The sequence below is a fragment of the Heliconius melpomene genome, chromosome 1 (assembly GCF_056956725.1).
Source record: "Heliconius melpomene rosina isolate 202511_hmr_F chromosome 1, ASM5695672v1, whole genome shotgun sequence".
Classification (NCBI taxonomy): Eukaryota; Metazoa; Arthropoda; class Insecta; order Lepidoptera; family Nymphalidae; genus Heliconius; species Heliconius melpomene.
Genome location: NC_140389.1, coordinates 1,509,638 through 1,535,787, shown reverse-complemented (window position 1 = coordinate 1,535,787; position 26,150 = coordinate 1,509,638). Strand labels below are relative to the sequence as shown.

Below are 26,150 nucleotides of genomic sequence, written 5' to 3'. Positions count from 1 at the left end.
GAATCTGTCGGTAAAGGTTTGTTATACTCGTACAGTGATAATTGACGGGCGTTCGACGCGTAGCAGGACCTGATGAGAGACAGGGTGGACATGCTGTACAAATGCGTGTTTAGATCGAAGCGTGTTGAAAATTTACGTGTTTACGTTTCACTTGAAGGGAATTAAAATTGTTTTGTTTTGTGTGTTTGTTTGTTTGTTCCGATCGTTAAAGGTGCTGTATTTAAGTGTGAGAGATATTTTTGATTTCACTTTGAGATATTTTCTCATGGTATAAAGTAACTGACATTTTTTAAAAAATAGTAAAATATTACTTTCACTTTTTTAAAACAACGATGTTCTACACAAAAACTTAAACTCTCATATCTCCCTTACGGATGCATATTCCAAAATTCCTTTTTTAATACTCATGCATACAAAAAACTTACGTGAAAAAATTCAAGAATATTTCTACATAGTAAGATGGGCAGAGGGAGCCTAAAATAAAATAAATACATTTTTTCACTTTTAGTTTGTTACTCGACACTTATGAAAGAAAAACAGTTGTTTAGTTTCAATTATTTAAATACATTTATTTCCGCTAGTAGGGATGGAACCAACAACCACCGAGCTCAATCAAGCGGCCACCACCACCACAAGTAACTATAAATCTCGAATCCCACAGTTCTAAAGTAAGTGGTCGCCCTACCAAGGGCAAGTCAAGAATACTTCGTTTGATGTAAGCGGTAAGCGTTCTGTTTATGTTTACACTCGCGTTTTGTACTCTCACTCAGCTCGTTTACATCCTGGTGATTTTGAAGGAAACTTCAAGAGTCCACATGTAGAATGCTTCTTACAGCGGCAACTTACATTTCTTAGTGTTATGATTCAATTTTTTATGAATGGTGGTGGGGTTTATAGGTTTTTTTTATTTCAAGTTTTCATGTAATTTGTAATGTTACTTATGAAAATTGTAGTCCAATGCACAATAAATTATAAAATAGTTATTCGATAGTAGCGTCTGAGTTAGATTACCACTCGGAAGAATGAAAATGTAAATACATTTTCATCGCTGTTAACAAAACAAACGTGGCATTCTGTTCTGCCACTCCACGCAATGTCTGGAAAATTCAGCAATAGGTGGTCATCGGAATGTCTTGACACAAGTTTCCCTCTGCCTACCTTGCTATATGCAGGATACAGCATGAAGCTGAATAAAAAATACAAAAAATCAACACTTTTCTTGCACTTATATGAAGAATTATAATGGATCTCCATACTCGTAGCTGACAATCTGACATTAACAAGTACGTATTAGAATAAATATAGTGTGTATAATGTCTCCTTAATGTACCATTTTCAGTGTCACAAGTGATCTTTGCGATAAAAGCTAAAAGCACTTGATCCACATTTACGTCACTTGTGCAGTTTTCTATTCGCGTATTTTACTATAATGGTTATTTAAATACTACAGGGTGTATAGTAAATGGTGTGTTATAGTAGAATGATTATTGTTGGATATTATTATCTGATAAATAATTATTTTCTGATTTAACATTATTTTAAGGATAGTTCTAATTGGTGTCATATGCGCGGATTTACCTTTTTTTTTAGTTTTTTGCTCGTGTTCTGTCAAGGTATTAACTAAATTTACAGTCCGCGCGGTCTACGCTGCAATGTCCGCTGTAAAGGTTGATGTGTCAGATGGATAGATGGATGGACAGCGGAGTCTAGTAATAGGGTTCAGTTGTATCCTTTAGAAACAGAACCCTATAAAAAACAAACATTCAAAAGTCAACCCCACTAAGTCCACAAAACTGATCGCCAGTCACCGATACGCGTTGGAATTATCATAAAGCAGGGAAGTCGTAAAGCCTCGCGCTTCTATGCAAACAGGACTTACTAACGTACAGATAAAAATATTTAATTATATTTATTTAGGCCACTTATCGCCGCCATAAACTGAATCCATACGATCGTAGCAATTTGGTTATTTTATCTTTCACTGTTAAATTACACTTAAATTCGTAAATAAGTTGAAGTGTAACATCTGCTTCGTAATAAATTTACTTTTCAATGTTGCCAGAGTTATAGAAATATCTACATATAAAATAATCCGACAACGAATTTTTGAGATATTGCGTGTTGAGTGGCGGAAATCAATTCCTCGAGTTGTCTGCTACGAATGGGAATCGAAACCACAATGCCACAAAGTAGTTAATTTAGTCAGTCAGTAAGTAAAAAATTATTCCAAGAAAACACTAAACGACAATAGTACAATGGATTAAATGTTCACAAATGTTAAAAGAATTCTCATATGAAAATTTACAAATTAATGCTTAAAGCATTCAAAGTTCTTCTTGTTTTTATTTGACAACACACCGTTCCGAGCGAAAATAGTGTCTTTACAATGTAAAGACACTCTATTTTCGGCACTAGCCCTCTACCTACCTTGCCATATAAGGGATACAGCGTGAAAGTGAAAAAAAACCAGTTAACGTCTTTGAATCTTGTTTCCCTTAACCCGTGCTTTTGAGCATACAATAGATTTAGCATCCAGTTACAATTATCGACCGAGACGCAACGTAATGAAGCCTTGTACCGCTTACGCTCTAAGCCGGTAATCTCCTTTAAACTTAAATGTTTATTTAATTCAGCTGTTTTGTTAAATAGAAGATAGATATAGATAGATTTAAAGATATTTCTATATCGTTGGAAGGAAAGTTTATTTTGATCGCACTATTTGTCTTAGTTCCCCTTTTCATCGCCTCACTTTTTCATATTTCTAGAGTACCTAGAAAGTGAATCTTGGTGATATTTGTAAGCAAGGGCGTAGGAAATGTTCCCGGTGGTCCGGGCCCACTCCAAAATAAATATCAAGTAACATTTACACGAACATATGTGTTTAAAGTTTATGTGTAGACTTTCGCCAGGAAATATCTCTAGATAAGTCCAAGTTCCGTAAGTGACTCCGTTCTCCACTTGCTCCTATATAAGGAATGCTTATTTTATTTTTTTAATTATTTTTCGAAAATATCACCTTTACTCATCGAAACCGTAGGTTAAAACGTTTATTTTGGGTGTTTGAAATATGTATAGATTCAAATGTTTTTTTCTTTTCTTTGTAGAATCTGATCACCATGGACATCGAGTTCACGGCCACAGACAAAGTAGGAGACATCGAGCTGCTGTCGGTAAGTTAAACTATTAATTCGAAATTTCATTTAAAAATGTAAGAAAATTTCACTCATGACATTTCGAAGAAAACAGAGTGATACGTCTTTGTTTATTTTTCTTGTAGAGCCATATGTATAAAAGGTTTCCTAATATCACATCACTTTGAATAATTTTAACTAGTCGTTAAATCTAACTCGATTCATATCAATAATAACAAAAATAATAATTGGTTTCACACATTTTAGAGCATAACAGGGGAACCTAGCACCAAGACACTCCGTTCCTCACTTTCCGCCGAATTCTGGAGGCATTGCGGAACTCAACGCCGCGCTTTACTACGACACGAGTATTTTATTTTTAAACGTGGAATCATTTTATAAAGTTAGTTATACGTGCAAAGGGGTCGTTTTACGAATTTTTATTTTAGTCTCCATTTGACCATGTCTCCTAAGTTTCATGTCACTTCCGACGTTAGGAGCGCAGTTCCGAAAATACTGTTGAACTATTTACATATTTTATATTGTGAATACAGTATAATTTAACTTAGTAATGTGTTGTATTTCGTCTTTTTTTAATTCACGTTGAATTTTGCATATATCAGGGTAGACAGAAAAAATCTAATGATAAAACAAAATATAATCTAACGCTCCGTTCTCGACGCCCCGTGTGACAGGGCGAAACTCAACGCCGTTCCTTGTCTTATTATCAGATAAAGGAAATGAAAATAAAATAAATTTACCCAATGGGAATCGAACCCACACGCACCTTCACCGTTTGAAGTCAGACGCCAGTGCCGCTAAGGTCACGACGTGACAATCTCAATTTTATTTATCAAATACAAGAAAAAAATAATTTAAGAAAGACAATAATGTATTAATAGATATTATGAATACTTAAACGATAAAGCTGGTCTTAGTCAGTCAAATGCCTGTACAAAACCATATCTTGCACGACGGTAACGTAACTAATTTATTTTAATGAGAACTGTCTTAGAGCAGCATTTTAGATTTCATTTCGGAAATAGATAGTGACTTTAATTATTATATTCTTTCTAAATTAAATTAAGGTGAAATATAACAAAATATAAATAAACGCGACAGGTTGTGGTCTTAAGAATCCGGCGGAGAGTAAGGAACGGAAGTGTCTTAATGGGAACGTAGTTTCTTAAAACTAGGTTCCCAGATTTCTGCCTACCCTATTATGTACGAGATACAGCGTGAAGATAAAAAAAATTACAATATAAAATAAATTTTAGAAGCAATAGCAGGCTTGATCCCCTTTTCTTGTTGATTGTCTTTTTCATAAAGATTAATTCTTACTATTTCTTTTTTAGATGGCGTTCTTAAATTCGAACCTCAACCGTACAATAAAAAATTGGAATTAAATAGTTCTGGAAAAATTCATTGCAAAGTGGCTGGCGGTGTTTCCCCTATAGTGACATGGTATTTGGTACGTAAAGTAAAAGCTATTTCTTAAGTTTTTGTTTTTGTTACTATGTTATATATTTATTTAAGGGATATGTTGAGTCGCAGAACTCAACGCCACGCTATGTCTTGTTACCAGAGACTGAAATACTAGACAAATGGAAATAATTCTTTCCCCCAAGTTATAGAATCTTATCCATTTTCATTTTCCAGACTTACGTTGTTCATTCCTTTCCCAACTTTCTGAGCAATTTTCGAGCCTTTGCTTGTTGAGTAGCGGAACTAAACGCCGCGCATTATCTTGTTATCACAGCCAGAAAATGAAAATAGGGCAATACGATGTTATACCGATACACCAAGACTAAAACTAAATAAGTAACAAGTAAGCATCATATAAATGACATTTATTCAATATTTTTTTTAAACAGAATGACATAGACCCGCTACCGGACGGCGTGACGTCATCCAATGGCACCCTCATGGTGTCCGAAGCTAAACGAAGCCACTCCGGCAACTATACTTGCAAAGCGACAGATGGCGATCAGAATATTACCGCGAAAATTAGTTTGGATGTTGTCGGTAAGTAGCACATAGGAAGAGGGAACCTGGGAACCTAGTGTTAAGTCACTCCGTTCCCAGTAACATATTTTCGTTCCTCACATACTGCCGAATTCTGGAGGCATTGTGTATTAGGTGGTGGTGATCAACGCCGCGCTATGTCTCGTTACTAGAGCGAGGAAATTAAAATATTAAATATATTATTTTCATCGAGTACGAATCGTACCCATAACCTGCCCAGCTTACAGCGCACGATTGTGCCTGCTCCGCGACTGGTCTTAATTAGATTGTGATTTAAAATTTTATGGTAGTCAATAATTTATATTCAGAACAAAGTCAACGTCATAAGTATCTTTTGATTTTTATATTAAACCTAATATGTTTTATATTATTTATATGAAAAATATTAAAATATATCGTATTATTTAGAAATATTCGGTAAAATCACCGATTATTATTGATCGTATAATAAAACTTCGTCTAAAATATGCAAATTACTCTAATTATCTATATAAATATTGAAACATAAATTTCAGTGGCACCCCGCGTGATAGAGCCTACGGCGGGACAACAGACGCACGTGACTGTGGGACAGACGGTGTCCCTAAACTGTATAGCGACAGGAGACCCGCCACCGACCACGCACTGGGATAGAAATTTAACCATTTTGCATCAACAACGTAAGTTGTTCATCTTTTTTGTAGCTTCACGCTGTATACCCCCCCCCCCCCATAGCAGGGTAGGCAGAGGGAACCTGGGAAGTTATGTTAAGACACCCTGTTTCCATTAAGACTAGTGGAGAAGCGAAGTCCGACGAGCTCCCACAACTGTCGCGTTAGTCACGAACGAACTTCAACATTACCGTACATTACGCAACCTTGTATTATTTACGTTATTAATAATATATTCTTTTTTTATTATTGTTTACAGAGGATGGTGTGGATGTAGAGGGAGCCGTGAATGCTTCAAGCTCACGGTATGATTGATTGTTTTATTTGAGTTTCACGCTATATCCCGCGTAAGAGGGAGGGAGAGGGAACCTAATGCTAAACGCTGTGTTTCCCACTCTCTGGAAAATTTTCAAGATGTTGTGCGAGTTGAACTCGCGCTTTGTATCTCAGAGCGGTGAAGTAAAAATTAAATTTAATCGTTCAATGTTTTATCATTTTGTATAATTTTGTTATAATATAACAACAAGATTACTTTAAAATACCATCTTCTATTCTAGCCTAGTCCTCCTGAACAACGGAACACTCCTAATAAGAGATGTTAAAGAAGAAGATTCAGATCGCTACGGCTGCACTGCGGGCAGCGCGGCTGGCCTGGCGAGGGTTGAACTGGAGTTGTATGTGCATCCAGGTGGGTAGTGGGTTCGAGTGAAACTGTTTTTAAATCGCTTAAGCTGTTCTTGAAATTTGTTTAATCACGCTTTATATGAGCACGCACAAAAAAATAAAAAAAATAATCGGTACAGAGCTATTATTTAAATTAATTTTCAATTTACGATTTATTTATAATAAGAAAAAAACAGTAAACAGGCAGTAGTGTAGGCAGAGGGAACTTAGTGTTAAGACACTAGTTCCCCATTTTACGCTGAATTCTGTAGGCATTGCTTGTTGAGTGGCGGAACTCAACGCGCTTTGTCACAATACCAGAGCGGAGAAACGAGAATATAAGTGTCAATAAATATTTCAATTCATCGAATAGGGATCGAACCCACAACCAGTCGATTTTACAATCACATTTTGTTCCCCCACGCGATAATTGGCCTCAATTCACTTATAATTATAAGCCAGTCAGTTAATCGACTACAAATTATTTTAGGCACATCTCTAATATGTACATATTTTTGATGCAGAAGGTGAATTACCCCAAGAATCATCTGGTGTGGCTGGGAAAGCAGTTCTAGTATCTATATCTGTAGCAGGAGCCTATATGATATTAGTACTAGCACTAATGCTGTATTGTAGAAAACGGAGATTACAGAGAAGGCAGAGAGGTATGCATTGTATCACATAACTTTAGTAAATCGAATTTAAAACAATAATTTAATTTAAACTTTAATTATAAAATAGGTGAAAAAATGGAACTAGAAATGGCAGAAGGAAGAGAGAAGTTAGTAGAAGAAGGAGAAGATGATAAGAAGGTGACTGTCAACGGAGCTCCTGCCCATAATGGTAGACTACTACCACATGATCGGGATAGTGGTAAGAATTACGCCTGCTTAAATGTATTGTGGTAATAATATAGCCAAATTATATAAAAACTAAATTCCATACTAATATAACATTATTTATCACAGGTGCGGATAATTCAGAAGTTTCAGGTATTTCTCGGGCATCAAAGAAATCGGGACAGTACGACCATCTCACAGTACCACGGACACTACTGGTTGAACAAATTACTTTAGGTATTTATCTGTTTTATCTGTTTCCACCTTTCTTACTGTTTTTGTAGTATTTTTTTCCTTTACATTGTATCAGGCAGTCAGTGCAGCCAGAGCCACGAACCGCGAAATTAAAAATATTAAAAAATTCATTTCCCTGAGCGAGTATTACACTTTATAGTAATACGCTTGTGCCACTGCGTCACGACGGCCTCAATTATGTGATTTTAATATGTTTTGTTTTTATTATTTTAATATTACCTATATATTTTAGGTCGAGGAGAATTCGGTGACGTTTCTCTAGCAAAAATAGACATGGTTCAATTAAAGAAAATAAGAAATAAAGATAATAAGGAAATGGAACCTAATTTAAAACCTGTGCTGGTTAAAGCTCTTACTACTAAAGATGAGGTAAGTATTTGACAAGTTTACGGTGTTTAGGTGGAACATAACGTCGCATTTTCTCTGATTAGAGTTAAATAATGTTTTTTTTTGGTTATCCACTAAGAAGGGATTTTGAAAAATTTTAACCCTAAAGGGGTGATATAGGGGTTGAAAGTTTGTATGGAAAAAATTTTAAATCGGCACCGATATTTATAAAATTTGAAATTCAGACTCTTAAAAATATATCATTGAACACATGTTTCGTGGTTGATTTTTATTCTTCCCCTAGCGGTGTAAATAAGGGGTTGAAAGTTTATATGGAAATATCTTTAAATCGCCACTGATTTTTATAAAATTTGAAATTGACACTCTTAAAAATATTTCATTGAACACGTGTTTCATGGTTTATTATAATTCACCCCTAAGCAATAAGCAGGCGAAGCGGCGCGCGTCCGCTAGTATTATATATTGATTGAAATTATTGTTGTAAACGTGAAATAATGTTTCTGAATTATGTAAATATTCTTTTTTTGATTGAATGAAAAAATCGATTGGTATTTCGTTTGTTGTAAAAAAAATATTTTTCCAGATCTCCAAATCACGTTCTTTTGTTCTTATATTTTTTATACTTTATAATGTTATAAAATTTTATATTATTTTAAAACAGAATATTGTTTTAGGTCTCTAAATCATATTTTAGCTTGTTTTTTTTGTTTTATTATATTCTGTATAAAAAAATCGATATATTTTTATAATTTCAGACGCAGCTAGCCGAATTTCGTCGGCAATTGGAAATTTTCGCGCGTTCGCGACACGAGCATGTTGTACGTTTGTTTGGACTTTGCAATGAAGCAGACCCGCACTGCATGCTCCTCGAACATACTGATTGGGTTAGTGGTCTATTTAATACTCACACCGATGCAAAGCTTTGTTTTAGACCTCACGACCTGTACTAGAATTTATAAAGATATACGTACTATAATATTATAAAACCTACAAATATAAATTAGCATTTCATAATCTCCGCAGGGCGACCTGAAGTCGTTCCTGATAGCGACGCGCACCCCACAAGAGAATGAGGAGTACATAGCGCGCGTGGGCGCGCTGCACCGCCTGCCTACAGTGACGCCGGTGCCGCCCCTGCAACCCGCGCACGTTGCCGCGCTGGCGGCGCACCTGGCCACCGCCGCCGCCGCACTGGCCGCCAAGAGACTGACGCACAGGTATATAATGTATATCATATACGCTAGAATGGCATGTACTAGCGAAGATATCACGGTGAGAATGAAGAAGAACGTGCTCAGGTGGCTTGGGCTCGTTGAACCAATGAGTGACAAAAGAATGGCAAAAAAGATTTATGCCGGAAAAGTGAGTGGTAAGAGAGATAGGTTGAGACCTCGGTTGACCTTCGAAAACAGTATCAAAGATACTGGACAAAGGTCACTTAAAATGCATGAAGACCCCCCGGAGGGCATGTATGAAAAGGTTGATAACAGTAAACGAAGGAAAAGAGGCATGTAGAAACCGTAGCGTTTGAAGCTTCGTTCTCTCTGACTACTCCGCTAGAGATAGAGCGTGTAGGGTCCTTCTGCCTATATGTAGGATACAAGATATAAAATTTTAAAAAATACTATATCTTTATATTAACAGGGACATAGCAGCCCGCAACTGCGTGATAACATCGAAGCTCCAACTAAAGCTGTCATTCCCGGCGCTCACGAGGGGACCTAATTCACATGAATATTATAAGTTACATGATCAGGTTAGTATATTAACAATGAAAAGACTCGTTTTTTCTTTTGCACAATAAATTGATTATTCATTATATATAACATATGTTTCCTAAATTAATATTTTTTTAAACAAATTACAAAGTAGAACGGAGTTTTTTAACAATGTTCCTCTGCCTGCCGTGCTACATGAGGGATACAACGTGAAGACGATTAAAATCTGGAGGCCAGTCGTCACCCAGGGGCATAAGCATGAGTGTAACCGCAACAGACTCTGGGTTCGATTCTAACTCCAAAAAATATTAATATTCTTTCCTTCGCTCTGGTAGAGAGCCGAAAAGCTCCGCCATTTAACACGCAATACCTCTAGAATTCGTTAGAAATAGGGGAACGGAAGCGTCTATGTGGGGGATACAGCGTGAAAGTAAAAAAAAATAATCGTCATGCTCATGTTTCAGGTAATACCGTTGCGCTGGCTTCCATACGAAGCTGTAATGGAGGGCGAATACTCAACTAAATCTGATGTTTACATGTTTGCCGCTACCGTGTGGGAGGTGAGATATTTTATATTATGCCATGAGATTTTTAAATTAGAGTTCAATAGTGGTTTGATAAAATCCTTTTGAATCTTCTTTTGTATTTCTCTTTAATTTTTTTAGGTGTAAGATTAATACTATAAAAGCCGTTGAGGCGCGGTAAATGTAACTGTTGCGGGTTGGGATGAATAATTTTTTTAAATGGTAATTTCTCCGCTCTAGTAACGCGCAATGTCTCGAATATCGAGTGGTGCGTGGGGAACTGAGTGTCTTAACTCTACTTTCCCTCTGCCTATTCTGCCAAATGCGAGATACAATGGGGTGCTTTATATTTTATATTTTATATACATCTGTATATATAAAATCGAAAGGTCACTCACTCATCACGAAATCTCAGAAACGACATGTGCTAGGAGTCTCAAATTTTGCATAGGAGTTACTTATAGGACATAGGTGCTCGCTAAGACGGGAATTTACAATATTCGACTTCTAAGGGGTTGTTTTTGGGGTCGAAAGTTTGTATGAAACTTCGTTACTACAAATGCTAGGAGTCTCAAATATTTCATAGACGTCACTAGGACGTAGTCATGGAGACAGAAATTAATAATAACATAGTTCACGCAGGTGAAACCGCGAGCGGGCCGCTAGTTTCACATATATTTTTTTATTTAATTACAGATATACACAAAAGCAGAACTGCCATTCGCCAAATTGAACGACAACTCTGTACTAGAAAGAGTGAAGGGTGATTCTCTCGAGTGGAATATACCGGGTTCAATGCCGGAGCGTCTTGCCAATATACTTGTAAGTGTTTACTTTTTAAAAATAAATATAAGTTAATGAAATTATTTAATTTGTTCTACCTTAACTAACTAATATATTTAAAATTAAATTGTAAATTTCATGATAAGTTTTTAACATCATCTTTACGATTTTTATTATTTAAATGTTGAAAACATATTTTAATGATTTAAAAAGAATAAAGCGCTGTATCCTGCATAAAGCAGGGCAAACAGAGGGAGCCTAAAGTTAAGACACTCCGTTTCACAATTTTCCAAACCTTACCTTTTGAGCAGCAGAACAAAGCATGAAAATAATTTATATATTCTTGCCCCCAAGTGAGGAAACGAACCGACGACCAATGAAAAATTATATTCACAATATTTATTTCAGAAACGTGCCTGGAGCAAATCGCCATCAGATCGGCCACAATTTAACGAAATATCAGAAGAAATGAAAACTATTATACAAGATATGACTTCCGAAAACGTATCGGTACATTCACAGGACAAAATCGAAGAAGAACTTTAAATATAAGGTAATTTGTACTGAAAAGTGTCATCCAAAGTGTACAAGTGTAAATGAGAACTGTACTTACACTTGTAAAAAAATACTATAAAAAAACCTTTAAGGATAAAATCTAAAAAGAACGGTGAATGTAAAATAAATATAAAAAAGCGTCATCAAAAGTGTTGAAGTGTCATTGAATTCAGATACACTTTGGGACTTTCAAATAAAAAAAATTGTTTTAAACCAGTTTAAAGTAGTTTGTGAAAACATATTAGTACTAATTTATTATAAAATAATTTTGAAAATTACTTAATTTAAAAAAAGTTAAGGCAACATTACTATTAAGACATTTGATAGATATAGTGTAAGTTGAAAAAACGTGAGTTAGTGTAGTTTTAATACTTTACTATAGTCCCTAAAGTAAACGAAATATATCAAGTGAATCTAAAATAATTAAATAGGTTTTAGCTTATATTATATTTTAAAAAAATAAACTTTGATACTTCAGTGTAAATATTTGGTCATTTAATATATAATTGATAATGATTTTTTTATAATATATTATTTGATGCGTCGTAATTATTCAAAAAATATATTAATTTTAGATTTAAATAACAATTCAAGAAAGAAAATAGATTTTTTACATTTGGTAATTAAATATGACAGGTGTTGTCTGTTCAAATTTATCAAATATTTTATTTTCAATTTAAAATTGTGAAGTTAACAGTCTGAAATAAAAAAGAAATTATACACAACGGAAAACAATTATAACAAAATAAATTTAATTTAAAACTAAAATAAACACTACAGATTAAATCAGGTAGGTAAATCGAAATGTTTTTAGTTTACATCATTCAGTAGAGTAAAGCTGTAGATTTTGACTTAAAATTCTGATTAGGCCACATTCAAATAAAAAAACAACCTTTTACCTCTATTATTATTATAATTGAGGTCCAAAAATTTAGACTTTTTATTATACATTTAATATAATAAAACCACCAAATAAAGACTTAATACAATATCATAGGTTTAGTTTCTTTAGTCATTTCGATGCATTTACAAGAATATATTATTGTTAGGAGAATTCCATTTGAAATAACTTTGGTATATTTTAAGTGTATTTTCAATGCGCTTACAGTATAACACTGTTCAATTTTCAATCAAATTGTCAAAGTTATTGCAAAGCCTCCTAATAGTGGATTTACTATATTCTAATATGTATGATGATACACACAATCAATGTGCACTATTAATAATAAAATATCAATAAACAATACGTTATAAAGTAAAAACTAGTGCTAGTTTTAGAGCTCGTAACTGTATGGCCTAAAAATTTCCTATTATTTTTACTGTTGCTCCTTATTATTAAGACTTTTATTTTGTTTGAAAATTTCATATATTTCGTATTTGAACTTATAGTTTAACGTTTTTTTGTTCTTGCTAAACTATTTGAACATTTTCTTTTCAAATATATCTTCAATATTAAATTTTAAAAATATCTCACTTGAAATTAATAATTTTATCTTTTCCGAAATTGTACCCTCTTTATAATAAATACAAGACTAACATTCTTACATGTTAAAAAAATATTTATTTTTTAAATATCTATTTGTGATACTCAAGAATTTCAAACAAAATGCCAAAAAATCTCCATTAATTTGTAACTATTAACAAAGAATAAAAACATAAATTATAATAAATTTTGACATTATTTTAAAATATTGTTTGATATTAACAATTTTTTTACGGTTTTTAAAACAAGAAAACTTGTAATATTATTTTTACTCTATTCAATGTTTTTTTATAAAATTATGACGTTTCGTAATATACCCTCGTATTAATCAAACATGACAGTTTGACATTTAAGTATGACATAAGTATAGATAAAAAAATAGCATAGATAATAAATTAAATAAGTGAAACGAAGCTACACGATACTGCCATTTGTGTAAATAAAGAGATTAGTATTAAGACTGAACTAGATATTTTAGTGTATTCCTAGTTGATTTTCGTCCGAAATTTTTGATATAATCGTCCCGAGTGAATCGAAATTCTTAGTTCTTAAGGTTTTTTGTAATGATTATAGTTAGTATAGTTTGATATTTGTCATTGAAATATATTATATTTGCTTTAGAAATAGACATTAACTACTTTATCTTGGAAGATTGAATGTCTATTGTTTTATTCGACATTTTTTTTCCTATCGAATGTGTTTTGTTAAAACACTGAGGACATATTATAATTGTAAAATAATCCGTTTCAACAAGATTTTTTAACGGATTTTTATTTATTTTATTTGAAATTGTACATTTTATCGGATACCAGATGATGCATTTATAGAATAAGGCCTCTATTATAATAAGTTTATGTAGAATAGTATTTATTATTATATTTTTTTACTTTATTTAATAGTAAATTTCATTTAAAATACACAGTAAAAATGAAATACTAAAAAAACCATAGTGGGTAGCTTTGTTTGCTTTTTTTTTCGTTTTATTTCTTTTATTATGAATGTCCCTTTGGCCAGTCTCATAATTAAGTTATTTTTATTTTGATTTCTTTACGATATAGTATTTAAAGTACTGTAGCTGGTCAGTTTTAAACTGACTTTAGGTTAGATTTTATATATGTAGTGCCAGAAACTTAGGTACTTCCTTAGAATATTAGTGCAATTGTTTATTTAAAAATGATAGTCATATTTGATAAAAAATGGTTTTTATAAGTGGAAATCGCAATAATTATAATAATTTTAATTATATTGCAACTACAAAATTTAATATCTATGGGATATAAAATAAACTTTAATAATCAAAATGACACAAAACGGGTTCTAACACGTGATGTGTTATTTACTACATAATCTATGAAGTCAATTAATAACGAAAATACTCAAATTTACTTCTTTAAATGGTTAAATTTGAAGAAAAAAACTAAGATATCACGCTTTTAATGGCTACTATTTTTAAATAAACAGTTGTAGAACTTCTGACAATGTTAGCTTTATTGTCGTGTCAATTTTGTATTTAAATCATATTAATGTATGTATTGTGCTATTTTTTTTTATTTTACTTAAAAATGAGTTCCTTATATATTTTTTAAAATAAATTAGCATTTTGCTTGAGCTTGTAATCAGCTTGTATTTGTATGGTTTTGATATAATATTTTTTTAAAAATATATCCTTTATTTTTCAATGGAAAGGATTTTTTGTGTATTTTTTTGTACATTTTAAGTTAGTTTTAATTTATTATGTCGTCTTTTAATGAAAAGGTCTTAACCGACACAAGATAAATTTAAAGAATCAATGAATATTTGAATTCTTTTAATATATTTCATAGCCTGAGCCATATGTGGGATACACCCACATGTATCCCAGCAGGGTAGACAGACAGAAGACGCTCCGTTTCATATTTTCCTCTCAACTTCGTTACTTTATGCATCCACGTATATCAACATGACTAACTCATTTCCCCAAATAAGAATCGAACCCACAACCGTCGTTCTTACAGTCAAACGCTGTCCTAATGCTCCGACAACTCCACAACGATTGTTATAGCTGATATTTAAATTATGAAATGCACTAGGAAAGTGACGTACAAAAAATTCGTAAATATAAAAAAATACCTTTGATGTTTTTTTTAACCAATTATTAATTAGGCCTTTTTCATCAAAAGACTGACATATTTTCTCATTAATATATAAATAATAAACTGGAAAACAAAAACGAAAATCTCAATATTTTCGACTGATCTGATAGACTTACTTGCGTTAGGCAGTTTATTGTTTAGCTTTAAACATACGAGTTAATGTAGTTTTAGTTCGTATGCTTATGTGATAGACTGACTCGTGTCGTTTTTTTGTACTTTTTTACTTAGCGATGCAATTTGCAGTGTATTCGTGAAAGGAATTTTTGCATTTGCGAAACTTTTTTTAATAAATAATTAATCGGAATTAGTTTTTTTTATTTTTACCTCATTGTTATTATTTAGATAAAATACAATATCAACGTGACATTGGCGAAGTGATATGTTCTCAACTGGCACGCTCGGAACGCCAGATTTAAAGAACCATACCAAAATACAATATGACAAGCATAATAATTCGCAGCTAATCTATGCAATTTTCTCCAAAAACGCATTACGAAAAAAAATTATTAAAAATTATTGCGGCAGGTTACTTCTAGGCAACTCTAGTGTAATCTATTCTACTAATCATGTATTATTCTTAAATATAAGTTTCATTACAAAAGCAGATATAAGCAATGGGATCTCGACCTACTATAAAACCCAAAACCTTATGTGTGCATACGTACGATCAGGGAATATGAAATTTCTGTTTTTTATTTTGGCAGTAATAGGTAATTAAGGTGCATAAAAATAATATCATTTTTTTTTAAAACAGTATTAGAAATGACGTTGCCCATTGCCACACTTTTCGCATGGTTAGAACCCTGTGCCAAACACTCCTAAATATAAACATGATACCATCGTTCACCTTAATAATATACAAAATTTGTTAAAAATAAAACAAAATATACATACGAAATTTTATTGCAGTTGATTAATATAAATAGCATTTCATTCATATTATTACATTAATAATGAATTCTGAATTAAAAAGTTTCGGAATACTCTACTCAGAGCCAATGCAGTAATAATAACAAATACATATAATATATTGACTAATACATTACACGACAATAATCGATAAGAAAATCGAATAAAAAATCAATTACACTTAATCGATATATCCTAAAAAGATTTAAATGGTAAATGCAAAAGTATGCAGTCTTTTAAACACAGACATTTTTACACTAACCGATTTAAAATTGTAGTTACAATTATTTTAAGAAAATTCTTTAATAAAGTAATAAACTTATTACAAATTTATAATTAGATACTGAGGAAATAAAGCTTTAAAGTAAGGCTGATGTACAAAGTGACTAATAAATAATTTAAAAAACTAATAAACAAAAAAATAATCAATATTTTAAATTTAATACAAAATTGTAATAATATAATTCAATTCACAGTTGCTGACTAACAAATTAATATTTCATTATTAAATATAAAAACAAATATTTTTAATAAATTTATAAAATTATATTTTAAAATAACAAAAACATAATTTCACTAATAGTACAGTAATAGTCTTTAATACATTTGTTTAGCAAATAAACGTCAAAGATTAAAAAACCAAAATCATATCATATAAAAAATAATCTTAAGTCTTATTAATATATAATTTAAAATTAACAGAATACATTTCTGTAATTAAAACAAACGAGAATACAGAATAATAAGCAAATCATAAGCCTTTTTAAATATACATTAGATCACTTTGCACTCAGCTTTATATCTACATAAGACGGTGTTGCCTACTTCAGGAATATTAACTGGCGCGAGGACCGAGCTTCCGGAGACAGGACAGACCCTGAAAATAGATAATAAATATTATATTTCATAGCAAAATATTATTAAAAACAACATAATTAAGGATGTACCAACCCTAGTTCAAATGGATGCAGAGTACAGTACGGTCGACGAGTCGTGGCCGTCCTATATTGAAGTTTGGCTTTATAAACTTCTGCGCACACTTCAGGGGGGCCACGGGTCGATGATCGTACTGTATAACAAGGTCAGACCAGTATTTGGTCTGACCGTCTGACCACCGGATTCGATTCCCACATAAGGAAATAAATTACTTTCTAGGTACTTTCATTTTCTCATTTCATTAAGGCAAGGCACAACTTTAAATTTTATCTCAACATCCAATGCATTTCGTAGTAGAACGGAATGTCTTAACCTATATGCTGTATAAAGTGTGAAGGTGAATAATTTCAGAAGTAAAAATAAAATATTACCTGTTCCTGATACTCCTGTCTGGTCAACCAGAAGTTGTCTCTGTTTTTACATACTTCTGCGAGCACAGCTCCGCCTATGAACACCATGTCTTTGCGACGTGGCGGGTCCTCGATCCGGATCTTGAATTTCTGTTTAAATTTAATGTTAATTTATACTAATTATATTATATGAACAATACTTTCTAAATATTTTATCTAAAATGCAAATCATGTTTAATAATGTGCTTTAAATATAATAATAATAATAAGATAATAAGATAATGATGATAATTCGTGGTATATAAGTAGAAAAAACTACATATATATAATAATAATAATATAATACTTTATTGCACAAATAAGAAGAGAAAAAAAAAATACAAATCATTAGAAACACGATTAACAAATGTGCAATGGCGGCCTTATCACTAAAAGCGATTTCTTACAGGCAACCAAAGAAAAACGGAAGGATTAAATTTAGAAAAGAAGGCAGAAAGGTGCAAAAAGTACATAAAATATAAAAAAACCAATATTCAGAGAACACAAAATAGTTTAATACATACATTTATACATACATATCTACATATATACATACATATCTACACAAATGCCTACATACATACATATATACATACATACAACAATTAAAGATAAATACATATATAATTATAATATAGTCGTTTTATGAATTGAGTTGGAGATAGTAAAGTTTAAGACGTCGTTTAAAAATCCCAATTGACTGGGACCGTCTTACTTCCAGCGGCAACTTATTCCATAGCTTTACTGTTTTAACCGTAAAAGAGTCACTATAGCATTTCGTGTGGCATAGAGGAATTTCGAGGATATGGTTAAGGTGGGAACGGAGGTTTTGGGAATCGAAGGTGTCTGACCCCAGGAACTTAAAACGCTCCTTGAGGTAGGATGGTGTAACAGGATTGAAAAGGATGCTATAAAGAAGAGTGAGGGCATGCAAGTTACGCCTGTATTCTATTGGCAGCCATTTCAGTTGACTACGATACTGAGACACATGGTCATGTTTCCTTAACCCAAAAATAAATCTAATTATAAGATTTTGCAGACGCTCAAGTTTATTTAGTAGTTGCTGGGACAGATCTAAGTAGCATGTATCAGCATAGTCTAGGATAGGTAGAAGGAGAGCGTGGGCAAGAGAGATTTTAGTCTTTAACGGTAAGACGTTCTTCCATCTTCTCAATCTACCTATGGTACAAAAGACTTTACGACTAAGCTCAGATACCTGAGACGACCAGCAAAAAGAACCATCCATCCTGATTCCCAGATTCCTAACACTCTCACTAACCTCCAAACAAACATTATCATAAAAAATTGAGGGTAAAGGAGAACGTAATTTAGACAATTGTTTAGAGCTACCAAATATACACACCTGAGACTTGTTGGGATTGACAGAGAGCCCAAACGATTTACTCCAGGAACTAATAATTTGTAAATCTGAATTAATTTCACTAACCGCATTTGGTATATCGTTTACAGCTGCAGTTGTGTAAATTTGCAAGTCATCAGCGTAAAGGTGGTACGATGACGATATGAGTTGAGTGAGAGTGTTAATGAAAATGGAAAAGAGTAATGGTAAAGAGTAATAATATACATATATAATGGTAAAGAGTAATAATATACATATATTAAACTATATACATATATACAATAACTATATACATATATTAAATTAATTAAATTATTTCATTAATAAAGTTTTATAAATTTGTAAGCATATATAGAATCAAAAACAAAACAATCAAAGTATAACAAAATTTAGATAATAATAGTAATGAGTTTCTCTCCAACAGGGACATTGTCCATCAGTCAATTTCAGTGATGAAGTGTAATATCAAATCACTCACAGCCAGCTTATCGGAATCGTTCCGCAGCACCCTCTCCAGGTACAGCTGCTTAATCTCTCTCTCGAGGCGGGAGGGAAGCCCCGGGTACATGGTGGAGCCCCCGGAGAGCACTATGTGCTTGTATAGCTCGTTGCGCATATCTATGTCTGCTGCCTGTGAAAGAAAAGTGGTTGTGAGTTTAAATATAATTTGAGTGTTTAATTTTTTTATTAATTTTGACGCATAATGCTGCACTTATAAAAGAATATGAAAATAAACATATCTTACAATACAAAAATGTTACATGAACGAATATGGTTCTATTCCAAAAAGTTCCAATTCCTACCTAAGTTGTAATGCAATTTTTGTTCTATCTCCTTTTTGTAAACGCAACTAGTTGTGGGTTCTAACCTTACTCGAGCACATATTTCAATTTATATTTTCATTTCTTCACTCTGATGTCGAGACAAAACGCAGCGTCGAAATCCGCCACTCGACACGCAAAGCCTCCAGAATTCGTCGGAAGAATTCGGAAAACGGTGTTTTATCTCTAGGTTGTCTCTGCCTACCCATCTGTGTGGGAGACACAGCGTGAAGTTGTGTTTTTATTCTAAATAAAACAATATCACACAATTTACTTGAGATTCCCAACATGTTTTACTACTTTAAAAATTCTCTCAAATCAAAAACAAGATTTCAAAAAAATACCTGTATAGTATTAAAAACCAATTCAGCGATACCCTGACCCTCGACATTTATGAGATGTGGCTGAAACAACGCTTCGGGCGCCTCGAAACGTTCTCCACCCACTTTTATTACTCTGCCGTCTGGAAGCTAGAATAAAAAAATATTTGACTTTTTTATTTTAGTGTAAAAAATGAAAATTTAACTTTCCTTCAGACACGTCTATCCGCACATGTTTACTCCACTCCCTCACATATGTCAACAAATATATACACACAAAATCGCAAAATAACACTAATACTCTTCTTCCTCCTGGCATTAATCCCGGCTATTGCCGGGGTCTGCCTAAATAACACTAATACTAACTGTGGTCATCCACCATAGTCTCTGTTCCTGTTTCATCTTTAATCATTTTGTGTCAAAATCTAATGAAATCTCTTCAATAATAATACTCTCCAAAAAATTACCCTTTGGACCCCTAAAAGATATCCAAAACCACAAGTAATTCCCAAAAATCGGAAAAATAACAGAAAATACCCCAAAATGACCTCAAAAAACATGAAAATGACTTCCAAAATACTTACCACATAAGGTTCAACAAGCACGGTGGTCTCCCACGCCAGTCTCTGTTCTTGTTCCACATTGTATCCAATATAGCAGAGTTTCTCTTTCATCATTCTAACAGTTTCAAAATCTGCCGAGTGGTTGAAAGCGTAACCTCTGAGCAGAAGGAGCTAAAATTAAAAACATATTAATTATTTCATTGCTAAAATCTAAATCTAGATATCTAGATTTTTATTTAAATTTAGATAATTTAATTTTAATTGCTATTTGAAATCTTAAAACAATCAATTGCAAAGTTGATATCCCATACAATCCAACCCCATTTCCGTAAATTTCCATAAAGAAACACCTTCATCAGAAAAGCCATAGAGAGATAAAAGTCTAAAAAAAATAAGAAAAATAATATAAAATAAAATAATACCTTAATAAGATACCGTGTAATATCTCTACCCGCTATATCTAAGCGTCTAGTCAGATGTGGTAGCGCAAATTCTTCGTAAACGGGACATATGTGAGTGACACCATCACCTGTTGATAAATAACAAATATATGTTTTTTTTTAGCTTCAACTACAACTACAGCAGTTGGGTATGCAAAGGGAACGTAGTGTGGAACACTCCGTTCCTCACTTTCAAAATATTAAATATTTAATTCCCCCAAGATGAAATGGAAATAGCATAATAATAAGAAAAAGAATTGCAAAACACAGAGTACCTACTTAAGTTTGAAAGATCAATAAACAATTTAAAGAGCATGTCGGAGAAGTGGGACAGCGGAACCGCGATGATTATCATTTCGATCGTCATGAGACAATGATTATATTTTAACTACTTACATGCCTGCCAAGACGAAACGCGGGGTTCCACCAGTCAACAAGCATTGCGTCAAAAATTGAACTTAATACACAAAGCGTGAAACTAAAAATATAACCTAATAAATAAACTAAAACGTTACCTGAATCCACTACAACTCCCGATATGAGACCCTGCGCGTATAAAGTGAGGACTGCTTGGATAGCTATGTACGCACTATCGAAACCGTACTTCTCGAACATTACCTAAAAACGCATTAATTTTCGTTATTATCAGCCAAATATAAAAGTAAATTTTTAAACGGCCTAAGTTTACCGTTTAAGCTTACTTTGCAAATATCATTCAATTTACTAACAATCGTTAACGAAAAATACATAATATAAATATACATTTGTATGTGTATTGTCTTATAATGTTTATTTTAATAAATAGCACAATAGTGAATTACTATATCATAATATAAAAACTTCTAAATTCCATTTGCAGACTTAAAAAATTTAGTATTGTAGTGGCATATTTAACACATACCTATTAAAAAAAAGTTCACACTTTATCTAATAGTCTGTAATATCAAGAAAAATTAACTAAAAAATTTACTTTACTAAACATTTTAAATAATATTATATTAATATTGTTTATATAGTAAAGACTTGTGTTTATTGTCACACGCTTATACCCCACAAGCATGTGACTATAAACGCAATGGTTATGGTTTCAATTTCCATTCTAGGGAATGAAATATTGAATATTTTTATTTTACCGCTCAGGTAACTGGGAAAAGCCTACACTGCTATATGCGGGATGCAGAATGAAGCTAAAAAAATCATATAATTTACATGTACCTCAATCATCTTTTCTCTATTCTTGGTGGGATTCATTGGTGGTTCGGTTAGAAGTATTTTAGTTTCTTTAGGGTCAATGTTCATTTTGCTAGGACCGAATGTGTAGTCCCATACGTGACACATGTCTTCCCAGTTTCTTACCACCTGAAATAAATAAAATTATATACTCGTATAATAATAATCAGGGATTTGTTTAAAATTTTGCATTGTAATATTATAGCCAAATTACACAAAATTTTTACATAATTTTTACATAATTTTTATGTTATTCTGATGTATAAGCTACATTACTGTAAAGTTTTATCTGAATCTGTTCAGTTATTGAAATAAACATCCACCCATCCTCATTATCTTTTTATTACATTAAACATATTAAAAATATAAGAATAAGAAGGATTATATAGTATATAGGCCATTGTCTCCTTGAATGTATTTTCTAAACATGCTTATGCATGCACAACAGTCAGGCATTGTCCCACTGCACTATGTCAGGTGTTCAAAAAATAATAGGTAGTATACTTACTCCATTTTCCATAGGATAGCTAACTTCAAGCATCGACCGAAGTTGTGATGCCTCATCTCCTACCATTAAATCCTGAAAACACCCTCTTTTTTTATTAAATTATCTCTATAATATACAACTTTTTATTTTATTTATATCACACAGAAGTTGCTGTTAATGAAAATTATATCACAAAGTAAAAAAACACAGAAGCCAAATTAAAGAAAAATTACAGTTGTTACTTAAATATATAAAAATATAGTTAAGTAGTAACAACACTTTGGCAAGACAAAACACGGCATCAGTTCTGCCAGTCAACACAGAATGTTTTAAAAAAATAAAGAGATAGGAAACTGGAGTCTAATGTTAGGTGTCCTCTGTTTACTTTATGCAGGGGAAATTGATATAAATCCAGTTTGTACTTTGTATATTTAAATAATTTAATCAAATGTAAAATTTGAAAGTTTCACTATATTTTCTAACTATTAATGTCATGGTTATATAAAATGAAAAACTAAATAAATTTATAAGAAAAATATTATTTTTCTTTAAGATTTCCCCTTTTACTTAAATTCTCTTTTTATTTCTTAATTTATTTTAACTAAAATACATTTTAGGATTAACAAATATTTTTGTTTATAAATAAAAATCTATATATGTGTCATCCTCTTTATAACCTGACTGTAAAAGCAGTAAGATGAGTTTGGTTGCCACTTGGGGTAACAAATTTTTTCTTCCACACTCTGATGAGAAGACAATGCACAACAATCAGTTTCGCCACTCAACATGCAATGTCTTGAATATTAGGTGGTTTGTGGGGCAATGATAACTTAACACTAGGTTCACTATGTCTATCCTGTTATGGAGAATATAGTGTGAAGTTGTTTTTTTTTATGTTGAACTCATAGCTGTTAAATTACAATCAACATCATTGATGAACATGATCTTTGATTTTATATCATGATTACAAGTTACAAGTCTGGTAAATCATAGGATTTACCAGACAACTTACAAGCTTTGTAAACTTTTACTAGAAAACTAAACTTTTTGACAGTACAACTAAAGTACTATATAGTTATCTTTTCAAAAATGTTGAAACAAAAACTTTAGGTAATAAAAAAAATTGAATTAGATAAATATTAAGTAACTATATAAGTAAATAAAAATTAAATTCTAAATCTGGTTGTTATTTTAATGTGTATTTTAAAGTATTATATGCAAAGCTTTGATTATCAAATAAAGAGTGAAAATAACAAAATGGCTAAGCATTTTCATAGGCCTAAAAACTAGTGAAAAAGCTTTATCTTTTGCTAAAATGTGATTTATTGTAAATGAAATATACTTATACAGTTATTGTAAATATTTTTAAGCAAAATAATAAAAATTTTAAGCACTCTACTTCTTATTTTACCTGAACAATTTCTGGATCAAACGTCTGGGTCGCATGAAATTTATAACTTTTCTTAATCTATATACAAATTGAAATAATCTTTAAGCCTGTACAAACTTTTTGTTTGTTTGTTATTCCTAACTAACCTCTTTTAACATAACTCTGTTTTAAGTTACTTTTGTTAATAATAAACTAATAATCATTCCAACACTAACAGAATATGCATTTTTATTATTTTACAACAAATTCATAAAAACATTAGTTTATCACAATAACAAACCACAATAATAACATGTTATTCTTCTTTTCATAAAATACATGCTTAGATTTACCTATAACTTACTTTGACACAGATATCCTGTAAACATTTTATGAAACAATTATACAATTTTCATTTAAGTAGAAGGTAATAAAGGATATTAAATGTTTAGTATTAAATAATTGTGAAAAAAATAAGTAACAAATAACTTAAAATATTGATACAATTTTATCTAGTGTATAAATCCTAAGCGAAGATAATCTATTTTTTATTGAATTGAATTGAAATGGAAAGTACACATACCTTAACATCTATATCACCTATTTTATTTTCAGCCTTTATAATTGGCCTGCCGACCATCGAAGGGAAAATAAACGCTGGGAAGTTACTACCGGCGTATCCGCATTTTACGAACTGTAATAATGATTAATTTACAATGATGAATCAGTCTTATCTTTTTACCATAATAAGTTGCCCTTTATTTAACTTAAATAACACTTACGCCAGTTCCATTGTCGCAAACAATAACTTTCCTTCCTTGGTCATCCATTTTTATATGTTTTAATAAGTTAAATAATATTTAAGAAATGTTTTTATAAATTATTTACGATAATGGTATTTGCTACACCCCGCTAAGCAACTTTTATAGAATGTCAGTTGACGTTGAGGTTGACAGCACAATTGACGAATTGGCAATTGACAAATGATAAATTGTAACTTTCAATCTTCTTCTTCGTGTCAATGAATGGAGAATTCATATCACATTTTGCCAGTATTTAGCCACGTCGACTGCGGCATCTGTTGCTTCCATCAGATCGTCATGTGAGCAGGTGAATGGACATTTCGGGCAGGAGAGTAAGTGTGCCATCGTTTGTGGATCGGCGCCACAGTCACAGGGTGACCCATCCCTCAGTTCGTACCCCCATCTCACGAGAAGCTCTTTGCATCGGCCAACCTGGCTCCGTAAACGATTAAGTGACTTCCATGTTGGCCACTGCAAGTTGTAACCTGCGGGTAGGCACTCTTTGGGGGGAACAAAGCCTGAAGGTGGCGAGTAGATTGTCTGCCATAACCGTATCCTAGCGCGACTCGGAATGCAATCTAGAGCTTTGGTAGCTTGAATAAAACTGTGGCGACTTTTCAAGCGGGCACGAGGTGCGGTGTAGCCAAAGAGTGGGTGCCGAGGGTCTTTTTCCTGACGCATTTTTTCGACAGAACATGCCACCTCACGTCGAACCTTAGGAGGCGCTATTCCGGCCAGAGGGTAGACCTTGTTTAATGGTGTGGGCTTAAGGCAACCAGTAATTATTCGACAAGTCTCATGTAACTTTCAATAAAAATTATGCTTTATTTCCTTTCTATAAACCATGAAACATTTTTAAACTATACCTAGAAGTCAAATTGATATTAAAGAAAAATTCAATGTAAATGTACAGTGGGTAATAATGTGGAAGTTATGTAGGTGCGATGAGTGAAGTTGCACTCATTTATAAGTAATTTGGTATGATATTTTTAATTATTGTTTCTTTTTTGTTCTTTAAGCCTAATTTATTATATGTCATTGTTTTTATACAATATTATTATACAAGTACCGAAGAATGCTTAAAATGGCTAAATTTTTTCTAAGTTAAAATAACTTACAAATAATTTAAATACAACAAGCTAATATCGATTTTCAATAATCAAAAGTATTATTAAAAAAAAATGAATATTTAAAAACGAAACAAGGCCTGTGTAAGTGTGTGCTGTCTCTTGTTCAAATAATTCTTACGAAAAAAAAAACATTTTTAAAAATCGTCCATTACTTCTAATTCTTGATTATTGTCGCTCGTAAATAATATAACTAGTTAAATATTTTCTAATAATTTAGTCACCACTCCAAATTATTTTTTGCTAAGCTATGGCGTGCATAAGGTAGCTAGAATAGGAATATTTTTCTT

The 26,150-nt window shown here is 32.2% G+C and overlaps 2 protein-coding genes across 4 annotated transcripts; one reads left to right on the top strand and one right to left on the bottom strand.

Annotated features, from left to right (window-relative positions):
- Positions 1-3,052: 3,052 nt before the first annotated feature.
- Positions 3,053-15,410, top strand: LOC146540893 (tyrosine-protein kinase-like otk). Its single transcript, XM_085190255.1, has 16 exons — positions 3,053-3,170; positions 4,487-4,602; positions 5,006-5,156; positions 5,672-5,815; positions 6,066-6,111; positions 6,364-6,494; positions 6,994-7,134; positions 7,211-7,342; positions 7,438-7,545; positions 7,796-7,932; positions 8,667-8,795; positions 8,935-9,128; positions 9,556-9,667; positions 10,094-10,189; positions 10,850-10,975; positions 11,345-15,410. The coding sequence occupies exons 1-16, from the start codon at positions 3,068-3,070 to the stop codon at positions 11,480-11,482; spliced, it is 2,004 nt and encodes a 667-aa protein (XP_085046381.1). The 5' UTR covers positions 3,053-3,067; the 3' UTR covers positions 11,483-15,410.
- Positions 15,411-15,993: 583 nt separating this feature from the next.
- On the bottom strand, positions 15,994-24,898 carry Arp2 (Actin-related protein 2). Of its 3 annotated transcripts, none has more exons than XM_085205440.1 (12): positions 24,713-24,898; positions 24,514-24,624; positions 24,295-24,309; positions 22,583-22,654; positions 22,060-22,203; positions 21,360-21,462; positions 20,827-20,933; positions 20,426-20,575; positions 19,866-19,991; positions 19,179-19,331; positions 17,323-17,451; positions 15,994-16,892 (listed from the first exon to the last, which is right to left on the bottom strand). In XM_085205440.1, the coding sequence occupies exons 1-12, from the start codon at positions 24,758-24,760 to the stop codon at positions 16,851-16,853; spliced, it is 1,200 nt and encodes a 399-aa protein (XP_085061566.1). In that variant the 5' UTR covers positions 24,761-24,898; the 3' UTR covers positions 15,994-16,850. The 3 variants fall into 3 exon arrangements, with proteins under 3 accessions (XP_085061566.1, XP_085061483.1, XP_085061625.1); XM_085205357.1 differs by lacking the exon at positions 24,295-24,309 and adding an exon at positions 23,973-23,996; XM_085205499.1 differs by lacking the exon at positions 24,295-24,309 and having other exon boundaries at positions 24,713-24,897.
- Between the last annotated feature and the right edge of the window lie 1,252 nt (positions 24,899-26,150).